Source organism: Pseudochaenichthys georgianus, mitochondrion, assembly GCF_902827115.2.
Source record: "Pseudochaenichthys georgianus mitochondrion, complete genome".
Classification (NCBI taxonomy): domain Eukaryota; kingdom Metazoa; phylum Chordata; class Actinopteri; order Perciformes; family Channichthyidae; genus Pseudochaenichthys; species Pseudochaenichthys georgianus.
The window spans coordinates 1-17,310 of NC_057673.1; the positions used below are offsets into that span (position 1 = coordinate 1).

At 47.5% G+C, this 17,310-nt stretch overlaps 13 protein-coding genes and 24 non-coding genes across 37 annotated transcripts, besides 1 other annotated feature; 28 read left to right on the forward strand and 9 right to left on the reverse strand. All coding sequences in view use genetic code 2, as the record gives it.

Annotated features, from left to right (window-relative positions):
- COX1 (cytochrome c oxidase subunit I) lies at nt 1–1,551 on the forward strand. Its single transcript has one exon. It carries the CDS (start codon nt 1–3, stop codon nt 1,549–1,551), a length of 1,551 nt encoding a protein of 516 aa, YP_010173847.1.
- trnS2 lies at nt 1,552–1,622 on the reverse strand. Its single transcript has one exon. It is a non-coding gene; the product is annotated as a tRNA-Ser (tRNA).
- Nucleotide 1,623: 1 nt separating this feature from the next.
- trnD lies at nt 1,624–1,694 on the forward strand. Its single transcript has one exon. It is a non-coding gene; the product is annotated as a tRNA-Asp (tRNA).
- Nucleotides 1,695–1,696: 2 nt separating this feature from the next.
- On the forward strand, nt 1,697–2,387 carry COX2 (cytochrome c oxidase subunit II). The gene has a single exon. A coding segment is annotated over exon 1 (691 nt).
- Nucleotides 2,388–2,461, forward strand: trnK. Its single transcript has one exon. It is a non-coding gene; the product is annotated as a tRNA-Lys (tRNA).
- A 1-nt stretch (nt 2,462) lies between these two features.
- On the forward strand, nt 2,463–2,630 carry ATP8 (ATP synthase F0 subunit 8). Its single transcript has one exon. The coding sequence runs from the start codon at nt 2,463–2,465 to the stop codon at nt 2,628–2,630; it is 168 nt and encodes a 55-aa protein (YP_010173849.1).
- ATP6 (ATP synthase F0 subunit 6) lies at nt 2,621–3,304 on the forward strand (the record flags this gene model as incomplete). Its single annotated transcript has 1 exon — nt 2,621–3,304. A coding segment is annotated over one exon (684 nt), but the record flags the coding sequence as incomplete, so codon positions are not given.
- A 37-nt stretch (nt 3,305–3,341) lies between these two features.
- Nucleotides 3,342–4,127, forward strand: COX3 (cytochrome c oxidase subunit III). The gene has a single exon. It carries the CDS (start codon nt 3,342–3,344, stop codon nt 4,125–4,127), a length of 786 nt encoding a protein of 261 aa, YP_010173851.1.
- trnG lies at nt 4,127–4,197 on the forward strand. The gene has a single exon. It is a non-coding gene; the product is annotated as a tRNA-Gly (tRNA).
- ND3 (NADH dehydrogenase subunit 3) lies at nt 4,198–4,548 on the forward strand. The gene has a single exon. It carries the CDS (start codon nt 4,198–4,200, stop codon nt 4,546–4,548), a length of 351 nt encoding a protein of 116 aa, YP_010173852.1.
- Nucleotides 4,547–4,615, forward strand: trnR. The gene has a single exon. It is a non-coding gene; the product is annotated as a tRNA-Arg (tRNA).
- Nucleotides 4,616–4,912, forward strand: ND4L (NADH dehydrogenase subunit 4L). The gene has a single exon. The coding sequence runs from the start codon at nt 4,616–4,618 to the stop codon at nt 4,910–4,912; it is 297 nt and encodes a 98-aa protein (YP_010173853.1).
- Nucleotides 4,906–6,286, forward strand: ND4 (NADH dehydrogenase subunit 4). Its single transcript has one exon. A coding segment is annotated over exon 1 (1,381 nt).
- trnH lies at nt 6,287–6,355 on the forward strand. Its single transcript has one exon. It is a non-coding gene; the product is annotated as a tRNA-His (tRNA).
- Nucleotides 6,356–6,422, forward strand: trnS1. Its single transcript has one exon. It is a non-coding gene; the product is annotated as a tRNA-Ser (tRNA).
- Nucleotides 6,423–6,426: 4 nt separating this feature from the next.
- Nucleotides 6,427–6,499, forward strand: trnL1. The gene has a single exon. It is a non-coding gene; the product is annotated as a tRNA-Leu (tRNA).
- Nucleotides 6,500–8,341, forward strand: ND5 (NADH dehydrogenase subunit 5). The gene has a single exon. The coding sequence runs from the start codon at nt 6,500–6,502 to the stop codon at nt 8,339–8,341; it is 1,842 nt and encodes a 613-aa protein (YP_010173855.1).
- Nucleotides 8,342–8,443: 102 nt separating this feature from the next.
- Nucleotides 8,444–9,584, forward strand: CYTB (cytochrome b). The gene has a single exon. A coding segment is annotated over exon 1 (1,141 nt).
- On the forward strand, nt 9,585–9,656 carry trnT. The gene has a single exon. It is a non-coding gene; the product is annotated as a tRNA-Thr (tRNA).
- Nucleotides 9,657–9,835: 179 nt separating this feature from the next.
- On the reverse strand, nt 9,836–10,360 carry ND6 (NADH dehydrogenase subunit 6). Its single transcript has one exon. The coding sequence runs from the start codon at nt 10,358–10,360 to the stop codon at nt 9,836–9,838; it is 525 nt and encodes a 174-aa protein (YP_010173857.1).
- On the reverse strand, nt 10,361–10,429 carry trnE. The gene has a single exon. It is a non-coding gene; the product is annotated as a tRNA-Glu (tRNA).
- A 32-nt stretch (nt 10,430–10,461) lies between these two features.
- Nucleotides 10,462–10,531, reverse strand: trnP. The gene has a single exon. It is a non-coding gene; the product is annotated as a tRNA-Pro (tRNA).
- Nucleotides 10,532–11,835: a sequence feature (control region CoRe).
- Nucleotides 11,836–11,903, forward strand: trnF. Its single transcript has one exon. It is a non-coding gene; the product is annotated as a tRNA-Phe (tRNA).
- Nucleotides 11,904–12,850, forward strand: rrnS. Its single transcript has one exon. It is a non-coding gene; the product is annotated as a small subunit ribosomal RNA (ribosomal RNA).
- Nucleotides 12,851–12,922, forward strand: trnV. Its single transcript has one exon. It is a non-coding gene; the product is annotated as a tRNA-Val (tRNA).
- rrnL lies at nt 12,923–14,616 on the forward strand. Its single transcript has one exon. It is a non-coding gene; the product is annotated as a large subunit ribosomal RNA (ribosomal RNA).
- Nucleotides 14,617–14,690, forward strand: trnL2. The gene has a single exon. It is a non-coding gene; the product is annotated as a tRNA-Leu (tRNA).
- Nucleotides 14,691–15,665, forward strand: ND1 (NADH dehydrogenase subunit 1). Its single transcript has one exon. The coding sequence runs from the start codon at nt 14,691–14,693 to the stop codon at nt 15,663–15,665; it is 975 nt and encodes a 324-aa protein (YP_010173858.1).
- Nucleotides 15,666–15,669: 4 nt separating this feature from the next.
- trnI lies at nt 15,670–15,739 on the forward strand. Its single transcript has one exon. It is a non-coding gene; the product is annotated as a tRNA-Ile (tRNA).
- Nucleotides 15,739–15,810, reverse strand: trnQ. Its single transcript has one exon. It is a non-coding gene; the product is annotated as a tRNA-Gln (tRNA).
- On the forward strand, nt 15,810–15,878 carry trnM. Its single transcript has one exon. It is a non-coding gene; the product is annotated as a tRNA-Met (tRNA).
- ND2 (NADH dehydrogenase subunit 2) lies at nt 15,879–16,925 on the forward strand. The gene has a single exon. It carries the CDS (start codon nt 15,879–15,881, stop codon nt 16,923–16,925), a length of 1,047 nt encoding a protein of 348 aa, YP_010173859.1.
- Nucleotides 16,925–16,995, forward strand: trnW. Its single transcript has one exon. It is a non-coding gene; the product is annotated as a tRNA-Trp (tRNA).
- Nucleotide 16,996: 1 nt separating this feature from the next.
- On the reverse strand, nt 16,997–17,065 carry trnA. The gene has a single exon. It is a non-coding gene; the product is annotated as a tRNA-Ala (tRNA).
- A 1-nt stretch (nt 17,066) lies between these two features.
- On the reverse strand, nt 17,067–17,139 carry trnN. Its single transcript has one exon. It is a non-coding gene; the product is annotated as a tRNA-Asn (tRNA).
- A 35-nt stretch (nt 17,140–17,174) lies between these two features.
- trnC lies at nt 17,175–17,241 on the reverse strand. The gene has a single exon. It is a non-coding gene; the product is annotated as a tRNA-Cys (tRNA).
- On the reverse strand, nt 17,242–17,309 carry trnY. The gene has a single exon. It is a non-coding gene; the product is annotated as a tRNA-Tyr (tRNA).
- Nucleotide 17,310: the final 1 nt, after the last annotated feature.

Consider the following 17,310-nt stretch of genomic DNA (forward strand, 5'->3'; position numbering starts at 1 on the left):
GTGGCCATCACACGTTGATTTTTCTCTACCAACCATAAAGACATCGGCACCCTCTACTTAATCTTCGGCGCTTGGGCCGGTATAGTGGGCACCGCCCTTAGCCTGCTCATTCGAGCAGAACTTAGCCAGCCTGGCGCCCTATTGGGAGACGACCAGATTTATAATGTAATTGTAACCGCTCACGCCTTCGTAATAATTTTCTTTATAGTTATACCTATCATAATCGGAGGCTTTGGAAACTGGCTCATCCCCCTAATGATCGGGGCCCCAGACATGGCTTTCCCCCGAATAAACAACATAAGCTTCTGGCTCCTCCCTCCCTCCTTCCTCCTACTATTAGCATCTTCAGGCGTGGAGGCCGGGGCGGGCACGGGATGAACCGTATACCCCCCATTATCCGGGAACTTAGGCCACGCAGGTGCCTCCGTTGATTTAACTATTTTCTCCTTACATTTAGCTGGTATTTCTTCTATCTTAGGCGCAATTAACTTTATCACTACAATCATTAACATAAAACCTCCTGCCATCTCTCAGTACCAAACACCCCTGTTTGTATGAGCGGTCTTAATTACCGCTGTTCTTTTGCTTCTCTCACTTCCTGTGCTAGCTGCCGGCATTACTATACTCCTCACGGACCGAAACCTTAACACAACCTTCTTTGACCCGGCCGGGGGAGGAGACCCCATCCTTTACCAACACCTCTTCTGATTCTTTGGACACCCCGAAGTCTACATTCTTATCCTCCCCGGATTCGGCATGATCTCCCATATTGTAGCCTACTACGCCGGTAAACAAGAACCTTTCGGCTATATAGGAATAGTCTGAGCTATAATAGCCATTGGACTCCTTGGGTTTATCGTTTGAGCCCACCACATGTTCACAGTGGGCATAGACGTAGACACCCGCGCATATTTTACATCCGCCACCATGATTATCGCCATCCCCACGGGCGTAAAAGTCTTTAGCTGACTAGCAACCCTCCACGGAGGCACAATCAAATGGGAAGCCCCCCTTCTCTGAGCCCTGGGATTTATCTTTCTATTCACTGTGGGGGGCCTAACAGGTATTGTACTGGCCAACTCATCCCTGGACATTGTCCTTCATGACACTTACTACGTAGTAGCGCATTTCCATTATGTACTTTCAATAGGGGCCGTTTTCGCTATTGTCGCCGCTTTCGTACACTGGTTCCCTCTATTTACAGGGTACACTTTACACTCCGTCTGAACAAAAATTCATTTTATAGTCATGTTCATCGGGGTAAACCTAACCTTCTTCCCCCAACATTTCCTCGGCCTAGCCGGCATACCCCGTCGGTACTCAGATTACCCAGACGCCTACACCCTATGAAATACAGTGTCTTCCATCGGATCCCTAGTTTCTCTAGTCGCCGTTATTATATCCCTGTTTATTATCTGAGAAGCATTCGCCGCTAAACGTGAAGTGTCCTCCGTCGAACTAACCACAACTAATGTAGAGTGACTCCACGGCTGCCCCCCACCATACCACACATTTGAGGAGCCTGCATTTGTCCAAATTCATTACAACTAACGAGAAAGGGAGGAGTTGAACCCCCATAAATTGGTTTCAAGCCAACCACATGGCCGTTCTGTCACTTTCTTAAAGACACTAGTAAAATTAAATTACATCGCCTTGTCAGGGCCAAGTTGTGAGCTGGCTCCTCACGTGTCTTATTATGGCCTTTCCCTCCCAGCTCGGTTTCCAAGATGCTGCTTCTCCTGTGATAGAAGAACTTCTTCACTTTCATGACCACGCTTTAATAATTGTTTTTATGATTAGCACCCTAGTTCTTTATTTCATCATCGCGCTAGTTACTTCTAGTTTAACTAATAAGTTTATCCTAGACTCCCAAGAGGTCGAAATTATATGAACTGTACTTCCAGCAATTATCCTTATTCTAATCGCCCTCCCTTCCCTACGCATTCTTTATCTTATAGACGAAATTAATGACCCTCACCTAACCATCAAGGCCATAGGACATCAGTGGTACTGAAGCTACGAATACACTGACTACGAAAGCCTTGAATTCGACTCTTACATAATCCCTACACAAGACCTGTCCCCCGGGCAATTTCGTCTCCTAGAAGCAGACCACCGAATAATCACCCCTGTTGAGTCCCCCATCCGAGTTCTGGTCTCCGCCGAAGACGTCTTACACTCCTGAGCAGTCCCCTCCTTAGGCGTAAAAATAGATGCAGTGCCAGGCCGACTAAACCAGACAGCCTTCATCACATCCCGCCCTGGCGTCTTCTACGGGCAGTGCTCAGAAATCTGTGGTGCAAACCACAGCTTTATGCCCATCGTAGTTGAAGCAGTCCCCCTCCAACAATTTGAAGACTGATCCACCCTAATACTCCAAGATGCCTCGCTAAGAAGCTAAACTGGGCCTAGCGTTAGCCTTTTAAGCTAAAGATTGGTGACTCCCAACCACCCTTAACGGCATGCCCCAAAATTTCCATGCCAGTTGTTTTGCAATACTTACCCTTAGTCTTATCTTGTACTTTAGCACGGGCCACGCCAAAATTATGGGGCACACAACCTCCCCTAAGCCTTCCCCTTGACCAATAAAATTTCTTAGCTGACAAAAATGAACCTGACCTTGATCCTAGGCCTCTTTGACCAATTTTTTTCTCCTAACTTACTAGGCGTACCCCTTCTAGCAATTGCTATCGCTGCCCCTTGAGTGTTGTTCCCAAAACCCTCTAACCGCGTGGTCCACGGCCGCTCCCTCACCGCCCAAAATTCTTTTATCTTAAACTTTACAAAACAAATTCTTCTTCCCCTAAACGTAGGGGCTCATAAATGAGCACTACTGCTTACAGTACTGATGATTAATCTTATCACACTAAATTTACTTGGGCTTCTTCCTTACACCTTCACCCCAACTACCCAGCTGCCTCTTAACATGGGGTTCGCCATCCCTTTATGGTTAGCTACCGTCGTTATCGGCCTCCGGAACCAACCGACAATTGCATTAGGCCACCTCCTCCCAGAAGGTACCCCTGCCCCTTTAATCCCCGTCTTAATTATTATTGAAACAATCAGTCTATTTGTCCGACCATTCGCCTTAGGCGTACGACTAACAGCAAACCTAGCAGCCGGACACCTCTTAATTCAGCTCCTGTCATCCGCCACTCTTTTCCTAATTGACCAGATATGGCCAGTAGCAATCCTGACCGGCCTAGTAATAGCACTCCTAACTCTTCTTGAACTAGCAGTAGCCGCCATCCAAGCCTACGTATTTGTGCTCCTTCTCTCACTCTACCTGCAAGAAAACACCTAAACGCTGCCCGGAGCCTCCCCGCCCAAACAAATAAATAATGGCCCACCAAGCACACGCATACCACATAGTTGACCCCAGCCCTTGACCGTTAACAGGCGCAATCGCCGCCCTACTAATAACATCAGGCCTCGCAGTCTGATTCCACCAACACTCCACCACTCTCATAACCCTCGGCATAATCCTCCTAATCCTCACAATGTACCAGTGGTGACGAGACATTGTCCGAGAAGGCACTTTTCAAGGACACCACACCCCTCCCGTACAAAAGGGTTTACGATATGGGATAGTCTTATTCATTACCTCAGAGGTCTTCTTCTTCTTAGGGTTTTTTTGGGCCTTTTATCATGCCAGCCTCGCCCCCACCCCTGAGTTGGGGGGCTGCTGACCCCCAACTGGTATTTTTACCCTAGACCCCCTAGAAGTCCCTCTACTTAATACAGCGGTGCTGCTTGCCTCTGGAGTAACAGTCACCTGGGCGCACCACAGCATAATAGAAGGTAACCGCAAACAAGCAGTCCACTCCTTAGCCCTAACAATTATCCTCGGGTTCTATTTTACATTTCTCCAAGCATTAGAATATGTTGACGCCCCATTTACAATCAGCGACGGGGTTTACGGCGCCACCTTCTTTGTAGCGACCGGCTTCCACGGGCTTCATGTCATTATTGGGTCAACCTTCTTGGCAATTTGCCTTCTCCGCCAAATTAAACATCACTTTACGTCTGAGCACCACTTCGGATTTGAAGCCGCCGCCTGATACTGACATTTCGTCGACGTTGTTTGACTATTCCTTTACGTTTCTATCTACTGATGAGGCTCGTAATCTTTATAGTACCAACTTAGTACAAGTGACTTCCAATCACCCGGTCTTGGTTAAAGCCCAAGTAAAGATAATGAATTTAGTCATAACTACCCTTGCAATCACTAGCCTCCTCTCTATCATTCTCGCTGTCGTATCATTTTGTCTCCCTCAAATATCGCCAGACTATGAAAAGCTCTCCCCCTACGAGTGCGGCTTCGACCCCTTAGGGTCCGCCCGTCTCCCCTTCTCCCTTCGATTTTTCCTCATCGCTATTCTCTTTCTTCTCTTTGACCTCGAAATTGCACTTCTCCTTCCGTTACCCTGGGGAGACCAGCTGGTCTCCCCACTCGCATCTTTTTCGTGAGCCGCCGCACTTCTAGCTCTCCTAACCCTTGGGCTAATTTACGAGTGGTCACAAGACGGCCTGGAGTGAGCTGAATAGATAATTAGTTTAATAAAAACATTTGGTTTCGGCCCAAAAGCTTATGGTTCAAGTCCTTAATTGCCTAATGACCCCCGTCCAATTTACCTTCTCTTCAGCATTCATTCTAGGACTAACAGGCCTCGTATTCCATCGAACACACCTCCTGTCAGCACTTTTATGTCTTGAGGGCATAATGCTCTCCCTGTATCTGGCCTTCTCTATCTGAAGCTTAAACATGGGGTCCACCAGCTCTTCCGCTTTGCCTCTCTTTCTTTTAGCTATCTCAGCTTGTGAAGCAAGCGCAGGTCTCGCCCTCCTAGTAGCCACGGCCCGAACACATGGCACCGACCGCCTACAAAGCCTTAACCTCTTACAATGCTAAAGATCCTTATCCCAACCCTTCTACTAATTCCCACAGCCTGATTCGCCCCTCCCAAATGGCTGTGGCCCTTAACTCTCATGAGTAGCCTACTGATTGCAGTAACTAGCTTCTCCTGATTTAAAAACACCTCAGAGGTCGGTTGAACAACCTTAAACTCTTATATAGCTACAGACCCCCTATCAACCCCCTTGCTCGCACTCACATGCTGGCTTTTGCCTCTTATAATTCTTGCAAGCCAACACCACATAAGTAACGAGCCCCTCAACCGCCAACGAACATATCTTACCCTCCTAACCTCATTACAATTTTTTCTTATCTTAGCCTTCAGCGCCACAGAACTCATCATATTTTACGTAATATTTGAAGCTACATTACTTCCCACACTAATAATCATCACCCGCTGAGGAAATCAGGCAGAACGCTTAAACGCAGGCATATACTTCTTATTTTACACATTGGCAAGCTCCCTCCCGCTTCTTGTTGCACTCCTGATTCTCCAAAACACTAGCGGGACACTCTCCCTTTTAACCTTACAGTACATAAGCCCGATAAGCCTCACAACACACGCAGACAAACTATGATGAGTCGGCTGCCTTCTAGCATTTTTAGTAAAAATACCACTTTATGGGGTCCATCTATGACTCCCCAAAGCCCACGTTGAAGCCCCCATCGCAGGCTCGATAATTCTTGCTGCTGTACTACTAAAGCTAGGGGGCTTCGGTATAATGCGAATAATGTTAGTGCTAGAGCCCCTCACAAAGGAAATGCTCTACCCCTTTATTGTGTTCGCACTTTGAGGCATTGTAATGGCAGGCTCAATTTGTCTCCGCCAAACAGACCTAAAGTCATTAATCGCTTACTCTTCAGTTAGCCACATAGGACTTGTAGTGGCAGGGATTCTCGTCCAAACCCCCTGGGGATTCGCAGGAGCACTAATTCTTATAATCGCCCACGGCCTAACATCCTCCGCCCTTTTCTGCTTAGCAAACACTAACTACGAACGTATCCACAGCCGAAGCATTCTTCTAGCCCGTGGCCTTCAGGTAGTCCTACCTTTAATAACCACATGGTGGTTCTTCGCTAGCATAGCTAACTTGGCCCTTCCTCCCCTCCCCAACCTTACGGGGGAACTAATAATCATCACCTCCCTAATTGGCTGGTCCTATTGAACCTTAGCCCTCACAGGAACTGGGATGCTCATCACCGCCAGCTACTCAATGTATATGTTTATTACAACCCAACGGGGGCCTCTGCCTAATCACTTAGTTGCCTTAGACCCCTCCCACACCCGGGAACACCTAATTATGGCCCTGCACCTCCTCCCCCTTATTTTACTTATCCTTAACCCTCAACTAATCTCAGGGTGGGTTAACTGTAGGCATCGTTTAAAAAAGACATCAGATTGTGATTCTGAAAATAAGGGTTAAAACCCCTTTGCCCACCGAGAGGGGCTGGTAACAACGGGGACTGCTAATCTCCGTCTCCTTGGTTAAACTCCGAGGCCCACTCGAACCGCTTCTGAAGGATAACAGCACATCCGTTGGTCTTAGGAACCAAAAACTCTTGGTGCAAATCCAAGTAGTAGCTATGATTATCCCAACATCAGTTATGACCACCAGTATAATCATGATAATAATCCTCTTAGCTTTACCCGTAATTACTACTTTATTTTCTTCCCCTTTAAAACCCTCTTGAGCTACAACACACGTAAAACCCGCAGTCAAGGCAGCTTTCTTTGTGAGCCTGTTCCCACTGTGAATTTTCCTCGACTCGGGTTCGGAACAAGTCATTTCCACATGAGCTTTTTCAATTACTACAACATTTGACGTAAACATAAGCTTTTTATTCGACCATTACGCCCTTATCTTCATCCCTGTAGCTTTACTGGTGACCTGATCCATCCTAGAATTTGCTACCTGATACATACAACACGACCCCGACATAAACCGATTCTTTAAATATCTACTAATTTTCCTCATCGCAATAATTACCCTCGTTACAGCTAATAACCTCTTTCAATTTCTCATCGGCTGAGAGGGGGTAGGCATTATATCCTTTCTTCTTATCGGTTGGTGATCAGGTCGAGCCGACGCCAACACAGCAGCCCTTCAAGCAATTGTTTACAACCGAATCGGGGACATAGGACTAATTTTTGCCATCGCCTGAATAGCCACAACCCAAAACTCCTGAGATATAGAACAGATTTTCATCACAGCAAAGTATGTCAACGTAACTCCCCCCGTTTTAGGATTGATTATTGCCGCTGCCGGTAAGTCCGCCCAATTCGGCCTACACCCATGACTCCCATCTGCCATAGAAGGCCCTACACCAGTCTCCGCTCTCCTCCATTCCAGCACAATGGTGGTCGCGGGTGTTTTTCTTCTTATCCGCATGAGCCCCCTACTCGAGAAAAGCCCCATTGGGCTCACCCTCTGCCTATGCCTGGGGGCACTCACAGCCGCGTTTACTGCCTGCTGCGCTTTAACCCAAAATGACATCAAAAAGGTTATTGCATTCTCTACATCCAGCCAACTTGGTCTTATGATAGTCACCATCGGCCTTAACCAACCACAACTTGCCTTCCTTCACATCTGCATGCATGCATTTTTTAAAGCTATACTCTTCCTCTGCTCCGGGTCCATTATTCATAGCCTAAATGGGGAACAAGACATCCGAAAGATGGGAGCCATCCAACACCAAACCCCCTGGACCTCTTCCTGCTTTACTATTGGTACTCTAGCCCTAGCCGGCATGCCTTTCCTCGCCGGCTTCTATTCTAAAGACGCCATTATTGAAGCAATAAACACCTCCTACCTAAACACTTGAGCACTAATACTTACCCTCATTGCCACAGCTTTTACAGCCGTTTACAGCACCCGCCTAATGTACTTCGTAGTCATGACCCACCCCCGGTCCCTAGCTATCTCCCCCTTCGAAGAAGTACACCCCCAAGTTATCAACCCCCTCAAACGACTCGCCTGAGGAAGTATCCTCGCAGGCCTATGTATCACCTTAAGTGTAACCCCCCTTAAGACCCCTGTAATGTCTATGCCCCCCATACTTAAACTAGCCGCCCTCATCGTCACAATCCTAGGGCTCCTTATTGCAATATGACTAATTACCCCCTCAGGCGCACGTACACAAACCCCCCTCTCCCCCACTCTCCACCGCTTCACTAGTATACTTGGATTCTACCCCACCCTCGTCCACCGAGCCGCCCCCAAACTGTCCCTATCCCTAGGTCAAACAGCCGCTGACCAAGCAATTGACCAAAACTGACTGGAGAAGGTCGGGCCAAAAGCCACCGCAACTCTTAACAAGCCCCTTATCACCACCACAAGCAACATACAACAGGGTCATATAAAAACACACCTCGTCCTCTTTATATTAAGCCTCGCCCTTGTATTCGCAACAATTATCTATTACAGAGCCCAACTGGGTGCAAAACACCGGGCTCTGCCCCACCACAACACACACGAGCCTGCCCAAACCTCCTTTAGCTCATAGCACCCCGGGCATCCCTTAACTTTAATGGCAAGCCTCCGAAAAACACACCCCCTCCTAAAAATCGCTAACCACGCCCTAGTTGACCTACCCGCCCCCTCAAACATCTCAGTGTGATGGAACTTTGGTTCCCTCCTAGGATTATGCTTAATCGCCCAAATCCTGACGGGCCTTTTTTTAGCAATGCACTACACCGCCGACATCAACACCGCCTTCTCTTCTGTGGCCCACATCACCCGAGACGTTAATTACGGATGACTAATCCGAGACATACACGCCAACGGCGCATCTTTCTTCTTCATCTGCATTTATATGCACATCGGTCGAGGCCTCTACTACGGCTCTTACCTCTACAAAGAGACCTGAAACGTCGGAGTAGTCCTATTACTTCTTGTAATAATAACTGCTTTCGTCGGGTACGTCCTCCCCTGGGGCCAAATATCATTTTGAGGCGCAACTGTAATTACCAATCTTCTTTCAGCAGTGCCCTATGTGGGTAACGCCCTTGTACAATGAATTTGAGGGGGCTTCTCAGTAGACAACGCTACCCTCACCCGCTTCTTTGCCTTCCATTTCCTCTTCCCCTTCGTGATTGCAGGCGCTACTATAGTTCACCTGTTGTTTCTTCACCAAACGGGGTCAAATAACCCCTTAGGGCTTAACTCAGCTGGGGATAAGATCCCCTTCCACCCCTACTTTTCTTACAAAGACCTTTTAGGATTCGTAGCCCTCCTGGTTGCACTCGCCACAATCGCACTTTTTACCCCCAACCTCCTAGGAGACCCCGACAATTTTACCCCTGCCAACCCCCTTGTGACTCCCCCTCATATCAAGCCTGAATGATACTTCTTGTTTGCTTACGCAATCTTGCGCTCTATCCCCGACAAACTTGGGGGCGTGCTAGCCCTCCTTGCCTCCATTCTAGTGCTCCTGGTTGTTCCTTTTCTACACACGTGTAAACTACGCAGCCTAACTTTTCGCCCTCTCTCCCAACTCCTCTTCTGAACCCTCGTCGCAAATGTTGCTATTCTTACCTGAATTGGAGGCATACCCGTCGAAGACCCCTACATCATTATCGGCCAAATCGCATCCGCCTCATACTTCTCTATTTTTCTCATCTTATTCCCCCTCGCAGGCTGACTAGAAAACAAGGCCCTAGGCTTGACATGCATTAGTAGCTCAGCGCCAGAGCGCCGGTCTTGTAAACCGGAGGCCGGAGGTTAAACCCCTCCCTACCGCTACCCCCCCCCCCCATTTTCTCTACTTTAAACCAGGCGCGCTGGGAACAAATTTGTCCGCCCCCTTAACTCCCCCCCCCCCGGATGGGAGGAAACAACAAGTGAACTTACACGCAACACCCCATTATAATTCTCAAAAGTCCCCCGCGCCTGGGCCCTTATTCTCACCTTCCCCCCCCCCCCTTTTAATTGGCCGCACCGGCCCCCGACTACTGCCCCGAGATACCTCCAAAGCTACATAAAGAGCTACCAGCAGCACCCACGCACAAATAACTAAACACATACCCCCGCTCCCATACGCTTCTGACACTCCCTCAGTCTCTCCTTGCACCACATTTATCTCTGCCTCCTCCCCCACAAACCATCAAAACAGGGGAGCATCATAACTTCCCTGAAACAACGCCACCCCCGACACCACCCCAAAATAACCCACTATACACTTAAGAACCGACCCCTCTGATAAACCTGTCGGATGTACTTCAGCACATAAAGCTGCTGAGTAAGCAAACACAACCAACATTCCCCCAAGATAAATTAAGAATAAAACTAAACATAAAAAAGTACCCCCTACGCACATGATAAACCCACACCCCGCTGCTGCAACCATAACCACCCCCAGTGCCGCATAAAAAGGAGAGGGGTTAGCAGCAACCACCACTATCCCCACCACCACGCCCAACATAAGTAAATACCCACAGTATAACATAATTCTTGCCAGGGTTTTAACCAGGACTAAAGACATGAAAAGCCATCGTTGTCGTTCAACTACAAAAACTCCTAAGCGCGCTGGGAACATTGTCGCCCCACTCAAAGAGAAGAGATTTTAACTCCCGCCGCTAACTCCCAAAGCTAGGGTTCTAAACTAAACTACTCTGTGGCCCTAATGTACGTAACACAGGTATGTATGTATTATCAGCATTCATCTATATTAACCACTTAACAGTGATTCATAAGCAATACTTGATTAATTAACAAATATTGACTTCCCCCTAACGTATGCCAAAATTAACAGTAGGTATACATTAAGCATTTAAGAAGACTCCACTCGCCCAAATTAAGAACAGACGAAATATTAAGACCGGGTACTTTAAATCATAAGTTAAGTTGTCATTTACTTAACACTTTATTAATTCTCACAATTTGAGCGCAGTAAGAGCCGACCTACAAGCACATATCTTAAGGTCAACGGTTATTGAGGGTGAGGGACAATTAATGTAGAGTGACGCACTGTGCACTATTCCTAGCATTTGGTTCCTACTTCAGGAACATTTATGGGAACATTCCCCGCACGTCCATCAACGCTTACATATCTCATGTTTTTAACAGCGTGGCACTCGTTACCCAGCAAGCCGGGCGCTCACTCCAGGGAGCCAGGGGTTCCCTTTTTTTTTTTCATTTCACTTGGCTTTTCAGAGTGCGCACGGTTTTAACAGACAAGGGGGAGCATCTTGTAATTGCTCCGCAAATTTTGCCTGTGTCATATTAAGACTATTTTAATTTTTTTTTTGTTTTTTTTTTTCTAAAAGCATACGGGCCGTAAAGTCTCACCTAGATTTTATGCGATAAATTAGAGACGTTTTCATCGGAAACCCCCCCCCCCCCACCCCCAACAAAACCCCGCCACTTTTTAACTACATCTACTGGTTTTTAACATGTCCCCCTTACATCCCCCACAAAACCCCGCCACTTTTTAACTACATCTACTGGTTTTTAACATGTCCCCCTTACATCCCCAACCACATCTACTGGTTTTTAACATGTCCCCCTTACATCCCCAACCACTTTTTAACTACATCTACTGGTTTTTAACATGTCCCCCTTACATCCCCAACCACTTTTTAACTACATCTACTGGTTTTTAACATGTCCCCCTTACACCCCGACCACCTGAGCCCTCACAAACTTATTATGCCAAAAGCCCCTAAGAAAATTGCTTGCATACCCCACTTTCTTACTCACATGCCCCTTTGTTCAACATATGCCGCCCCTATACAGTGATACAAATTTACACGCCCCCTTAACTGCCCCCCCCCCCAGACGGGCACGTTTAAAAGCCTCGCACAATTTATACATATATAAGACCCCCTAACCACACAAATCTGTGTCCGTAACCAATGTGCCACGAACACAAACAACCCCCCCCCCCCATGAAAGGCTAAACCAATAAGAAACGAACATGGCGCTAGCGTGGTTTATTTAAAACGTAACACTGAAAATGTTGAAATGAGCCCTAGAAAGCTCCGCAAGCACAAAGGCTTGGTCCTGACTTTATTATCAGCTCTAGCCAAACTTACACATGCAAGTATCCGCACCCCTGTGAGAATGCCCTCAGTTCCCTGCCTGGGAACAAGGAGCCGGTATCAGGCACAACTTCAGCCCATGACACCTTGTTTAGCCACACCCCCAAGGGAACTCAGCAGTGATAGATTTTAAGCCATAAGTGAAAACTTGACTTAGTAAAAGCTAAGAGGGCCGGTAAAACTCGTGCCAGCCACCGCGGTTATACGAGAGGCCCAAGTTGATAGTCCACGGCGTAAAGAGTGGTTAGGGAAAAATAAATACTAAAGCCGAATGTTTTAAACGCTGTTATACGCACCCAAAAACGAGAAGTCCAACCACGAAAGTTGCTTTACTAAACCCTGAACCCACGAAAGCTAGGGAACAAACTGGGATTAGAGACCCCACTATGCCTAGCCGTAAACATTGATAGATTAATACACCCCCTATCCGCCCGGGAACTACGAGCACCAGCTTAAAACCCAAAGGACTTGGCGGTGCTTTAGATCCTACTAGAGGAGCCTGTTCTAGAACCGATAACCCCCGTTCAACCTCACCTTTCCTTGTTTTTCCCGCCTATATACCGCCGTCGTCAGCCCACCCTATGAGGGACTAAAAGTAGGCTAAATTGGCACAGCCCAGAACGTCAGGCCGAGGTGTAGCGTATGGGAGGGGAAGAAATGGGCTACATTCCCTATATTAGGGTACACGAATGGTGTGCTGAAACGTACATCTTGAAGGAGGATTTAGCAGTAAGCAGGAAGTAGAGCGTCCTGCTGAAACTGGCTCTGAAGCGCGCACATACCGCCCGTCACTCTCCCCAAAAAATATCCCCTAATTATTTAAAACCTTAGAGCAATAAAGGGGAGGCAAGTCGTAACATGGTAAGTGTACCGGAAGGTGCACTTGGATTAATAATCAAGGTATAGCTAAGTTAGAAAAGCCTCTCCCTTACACCGAGAAGTCCTCCGTGCAAATCGGATTGCCCTGACGCCGAACAGCTAGCCCACCTGAACAACTTCAACCCCCCAATATTAATACCCCTAAATATATTAACCTTGTACAAAACAAATCATTTTACCCCCTTAGTATGGGAGACAGAAAAGGGACTTAGGCGCAATAGAAAAAGTACCGCAAGGGAACGCTGAAAGAGAAATGAAACAACCCAGTAAAGCACTATAAAGCAGAGCTAAGCCCTCGTACCTTTTGCATCATGATTTAGCCAGTGATCTTCAAGCAAAAAGATTTTTAGTTTGTTAACCCGAAACTAAGGGAGCTACTCCAAGACAGCCTAATAATAGGGCACACCCGTCTCTGTTGCAAAAGAGTGGGGCGAGCTTTGAGTAGAGGTGACAAACCTACCGAACTTAGTTATAGCTGGTTCCCCAAGAAATGAATAGAAGTTCAGCCTCCCGGGTTCTCCCTTCACCTCAGTGTACACACACCCCTGATGTCTTAAGAAACCGTGAGAGTTATTCAAAGGGGGTACAGCCCCTTTGAAACAAGACACAACTTTTCCAGGTGGGTAAAGATCACAATAACATAAGGTAAGTAACTCTCGTGGGCCCGAAAGCAGCCACCCCCTGAAGAAAGCGTCTAAGCTCAGAACAATCTTACCCCTCCCCCAATCCTGATCATTTAATCTTATCCCCCTAAACTTATTGGGCCATCCCATGCACCCATGGGAGTGACCATGCTAATATGAGTAATAAGAAAGCACAGGCTTTCTCCCCGCACGCATGTAAATCGGAATGGACCCCCCACCGAATATTAACGGCCCCAAACACAGAGGGCAATGGGTAATAAACGAAACAACAAGAAAATCCCCCAACAGATAACCGTTAACCCAACACAGGTGTGCCCCTAGGGAAAAACTAAAAGGGGGAGAAGGAACTCGGCAAACACATAAAGCCTCGCCTGTTTACCAAAAACATCGCCTCTTGCAAATAATGAATAAGAGGTCCCGCCTGCCCTGTGACTATAAGTTTAACGGCCGCGGTATTTTGACCGCGCGAAGGTAGCGCAATCACTTGTCTCTTAAATGGAGACCTGTATGAATGGCACAACGAGGGCTTAGCTGTCTCCTCCCCCAAGTTAATGAAATTGATCTCCCCGTGCAGAAGCGGGGATAAACACATAAGACGAGAAGACCCTATGAAGCTTTAGACGTAAGGTAGCCCAAAATACAATGTCCTCCTAACAAGGAGACAAACCAAAAGGCCCCCTACCCCGATGTCTTTGGTTGGGGCGACCGCGGGGAAAGAAAAAACCCCCACGTGGAACGGGAGTACAACTCCTTAAACTAAGAGCCCCAGCTCTAAGAGACAAAATTTTTGACCTACAGATCCGGCAATGCCGATCAACGGACCGAGTTACTCTAGGGATAACAGCGCAATCCCCTTTTAGAGACCATATCAACAAGGGGGTTTACGACCTCGATGTTGGATCAGGACATCCTACTGGTGCAGCAGCTATTAAGGGTTCGTTTGTTCAACGATTAAAGTCCTACGTGATCTGAGTTCAGACCGGAGCAATCCAGGTCAGTTTCTATCTATGACATATTCTTCTCTAGTACGAAAGGACCGAAAAGAAGGGGTCACTATATTTTATACACCCTGCCCCTACCTAATGAAAACAACTAAAATAGACAAGGGGGTATGCCTTCCCTGCCAGAGAAAATGGCACGTTGGGGTGGCAGAGCCCGGCAAATGCAAAAGACCTAAGCCCTTTCCACAGAGGTTCAAGTCCTCTCCTTAACTATGCTATCAACGCTTATAACACAAATTGTTAACCCGTTAGCCTTTATTGTCCCCGTCTTATTAGCTGTGGCGTTCCTCACATTACTTGAACGAAAAGTACTTGGCTACATACAACTGCGCAAAGGGCCTAATATTGTTGGACCCTACGGCCTACTCCAACCAATTGCAGACGGCCTCAAGTTATTCACCAAAGAGCCCGTTCGACCCTCTACTTCTTCCCCCCTCTTATTTTTATTTGCCCCAATTTTAGCGCTTACTTTAGCCCTCACACTCTGAGCCCCCCTGCCCCTGCCCCACCCCCTTGTAGACCTAAACCTGGGGATTCTATTTGTACTAGCCCTTTCCAGCCTAGCAGTTTATTCTATCCTAGGCTCAGGGTGGGCATCTAACTCAAAATACGCCCTTGTTGGCGCGCTACGCGCCGTCGCCCAAACCATCTCCTACGAAGTAAGCCTTGGCCTCATCCTACTCAGTGTCATCATCTTTGCCGGAGGTTTTACACTACATACCTTTAACGTCGCACAAGAAAGTGTTTGGCTAGTAATACCTGCTTGACCATTAGCCGCAATATGGTATATCTCTACCCTCGCAGAGACAAACCGAGCCCCCTTCGACCTCACAGAAGGGGAGTCTGAGCTAGTCTCAGGCTTCAACGTAGAATACGCAGGGGGCCCCTTCGCCCTATTTTTTTTAGCCGAGTATTCCAATATTTTGCTAATAAACACGCTCTCTACGATCCTATTTTTGGGGGCCTCACATATCCCTTCTTTACCTATGCTAACCACCACAAACCTTATAATGAAAGCCGCCCTTCTATCAGTTATATTCCTTTGAGTGCGAGCATCTTACCCCCGCTTCCGGTACGACCAGCTTATACACCTGATCTGAAAAAACTTCCTGCCCCTAACCCTTGCACTAGTTATTTGACATCTTGCCCTCCCCATCGCGTTTATAGGCCTCCCTCCTCAATTCTAACCCTGGAGTTGTGCCTGAAACAAAGGGCCACTTTGATAGAGTGGATTATGAGGGATAAAACCCCTCCACCTCCTTAGAAAGTGGGGATTTGAACCCAACCTGAAGAGATCAAAACTCTTTGTGCTTCCATCTACACTACAATCTAGTAAGATCAGCTAAGTAAGCTTTTGGGCCCATACCCCAAACATGTAGGTTAAACCCCTTCTTTTACTAATGAGCCCATATGTCTTAGCCCTCCTATTATTTAGCCTCGGCCTAGGAACCACAATAACCTTCGCAAGCTCCCACTGATTACTAGCGTGAATCGGACTAGAAATTAATACCCTTGCAGTTATCCCCCTAATAGCCCAAAATCATCACCCCCGAGCAGTGGAAGCAACCACCAAGTATTTCCTAATCCAAGCTACCGCCGCCGCGGTGCTACTTTTTGCAGGTACAACAAATGCCTGACTCACCGGACAGTGGGAAATTCAACAGGATACCCACCCCCTCCCTGTTGCTATTATTACCCTCGCCCTAGCCCTCAAATTAGGACTCGCCCCCCTTCATTCTTGAGTGCCAGAGGTGTTCCAAGGCTTAGACCTAACCACAGGACTAATTTTGGCCACCTGACAAAAACTAGCCCCTCTCGCTCTACTCCTCCAAATCCAACCCCCAAGCTCCTACCTTCTCATTTTGCTAGGTCTCACATCTACCCTAATCGGAGGCTGAGGGGGCCTAAACCAAACTCAACTCCGTAAAATCCTCGCCTACTCCTCCACCGCTCAACTAGGCTGAATGGTCCTAGTATTACAATTCTCTCCCTCTTTAACCACCCTCGCTGTGTTAGTATACATCACCACTACAGCCGCAACATTCCTAACGTTAAAACTAGCTAAAGCCACAAACATTAATATACTAGCCATCTCCTGAGCGAAAGCCCCCGCCCTCATTGCTCTCACCCCCCTTGTGCTTCTATCTCTTGCAGGTCTCCCCCCAATAACAGGTTTTATGCCCAAATGGTTTATTCTTCAAGAGCTCTCTAAACAAGGACTCGCCCCCACCGCCACCCTAGCGGCACTTACCGCCCTCCTAAGTCTTTACTACTACCTACGAATTACATACACCATGACCCTCACTATATTCCCTAATAACCTTACAGGCACACCCCCTTGACGCTTACGAACCCGTAAAATCACTCTGCCCCTAGCTTGTCTAGCTATCGCCACTATCTCTCTACTACCCCTAACCCCCGCTGCAGTAGCTCTAGTAGCCCTCTAAGAAACTTAGGTTAGCAAAAGACCAAAGGCCTTCAAAGCCCTAAGCGGGGGTGAAAATCCCCCAGTTCCTGATAAGACTTGCGGGGCACTATCCCACAGCTCCTGTATGCAAAACAGATACTTTAATTAAGCTAAAGCCTTTCTAGACGGGTAGGCTTCGATCCTACAAACTTTTAGTTAACAGCTAAACACCCGAACCAGCGAGCATCCGTCTACCTTTCCCCCGCCTGTGGGGCGGGAAGGCGGGGGAAAGCCCCGGTAGACGGTTAGTCTGCTTCTTCAGATTTGCAGTCTGACATGATAAACACTTCAAGGCCTGAAAAGAAGAGGGCTCAAACCTCTGTTCATGGGGTTACAATCCAGCGCTTAACTCAGCCATCTTATCT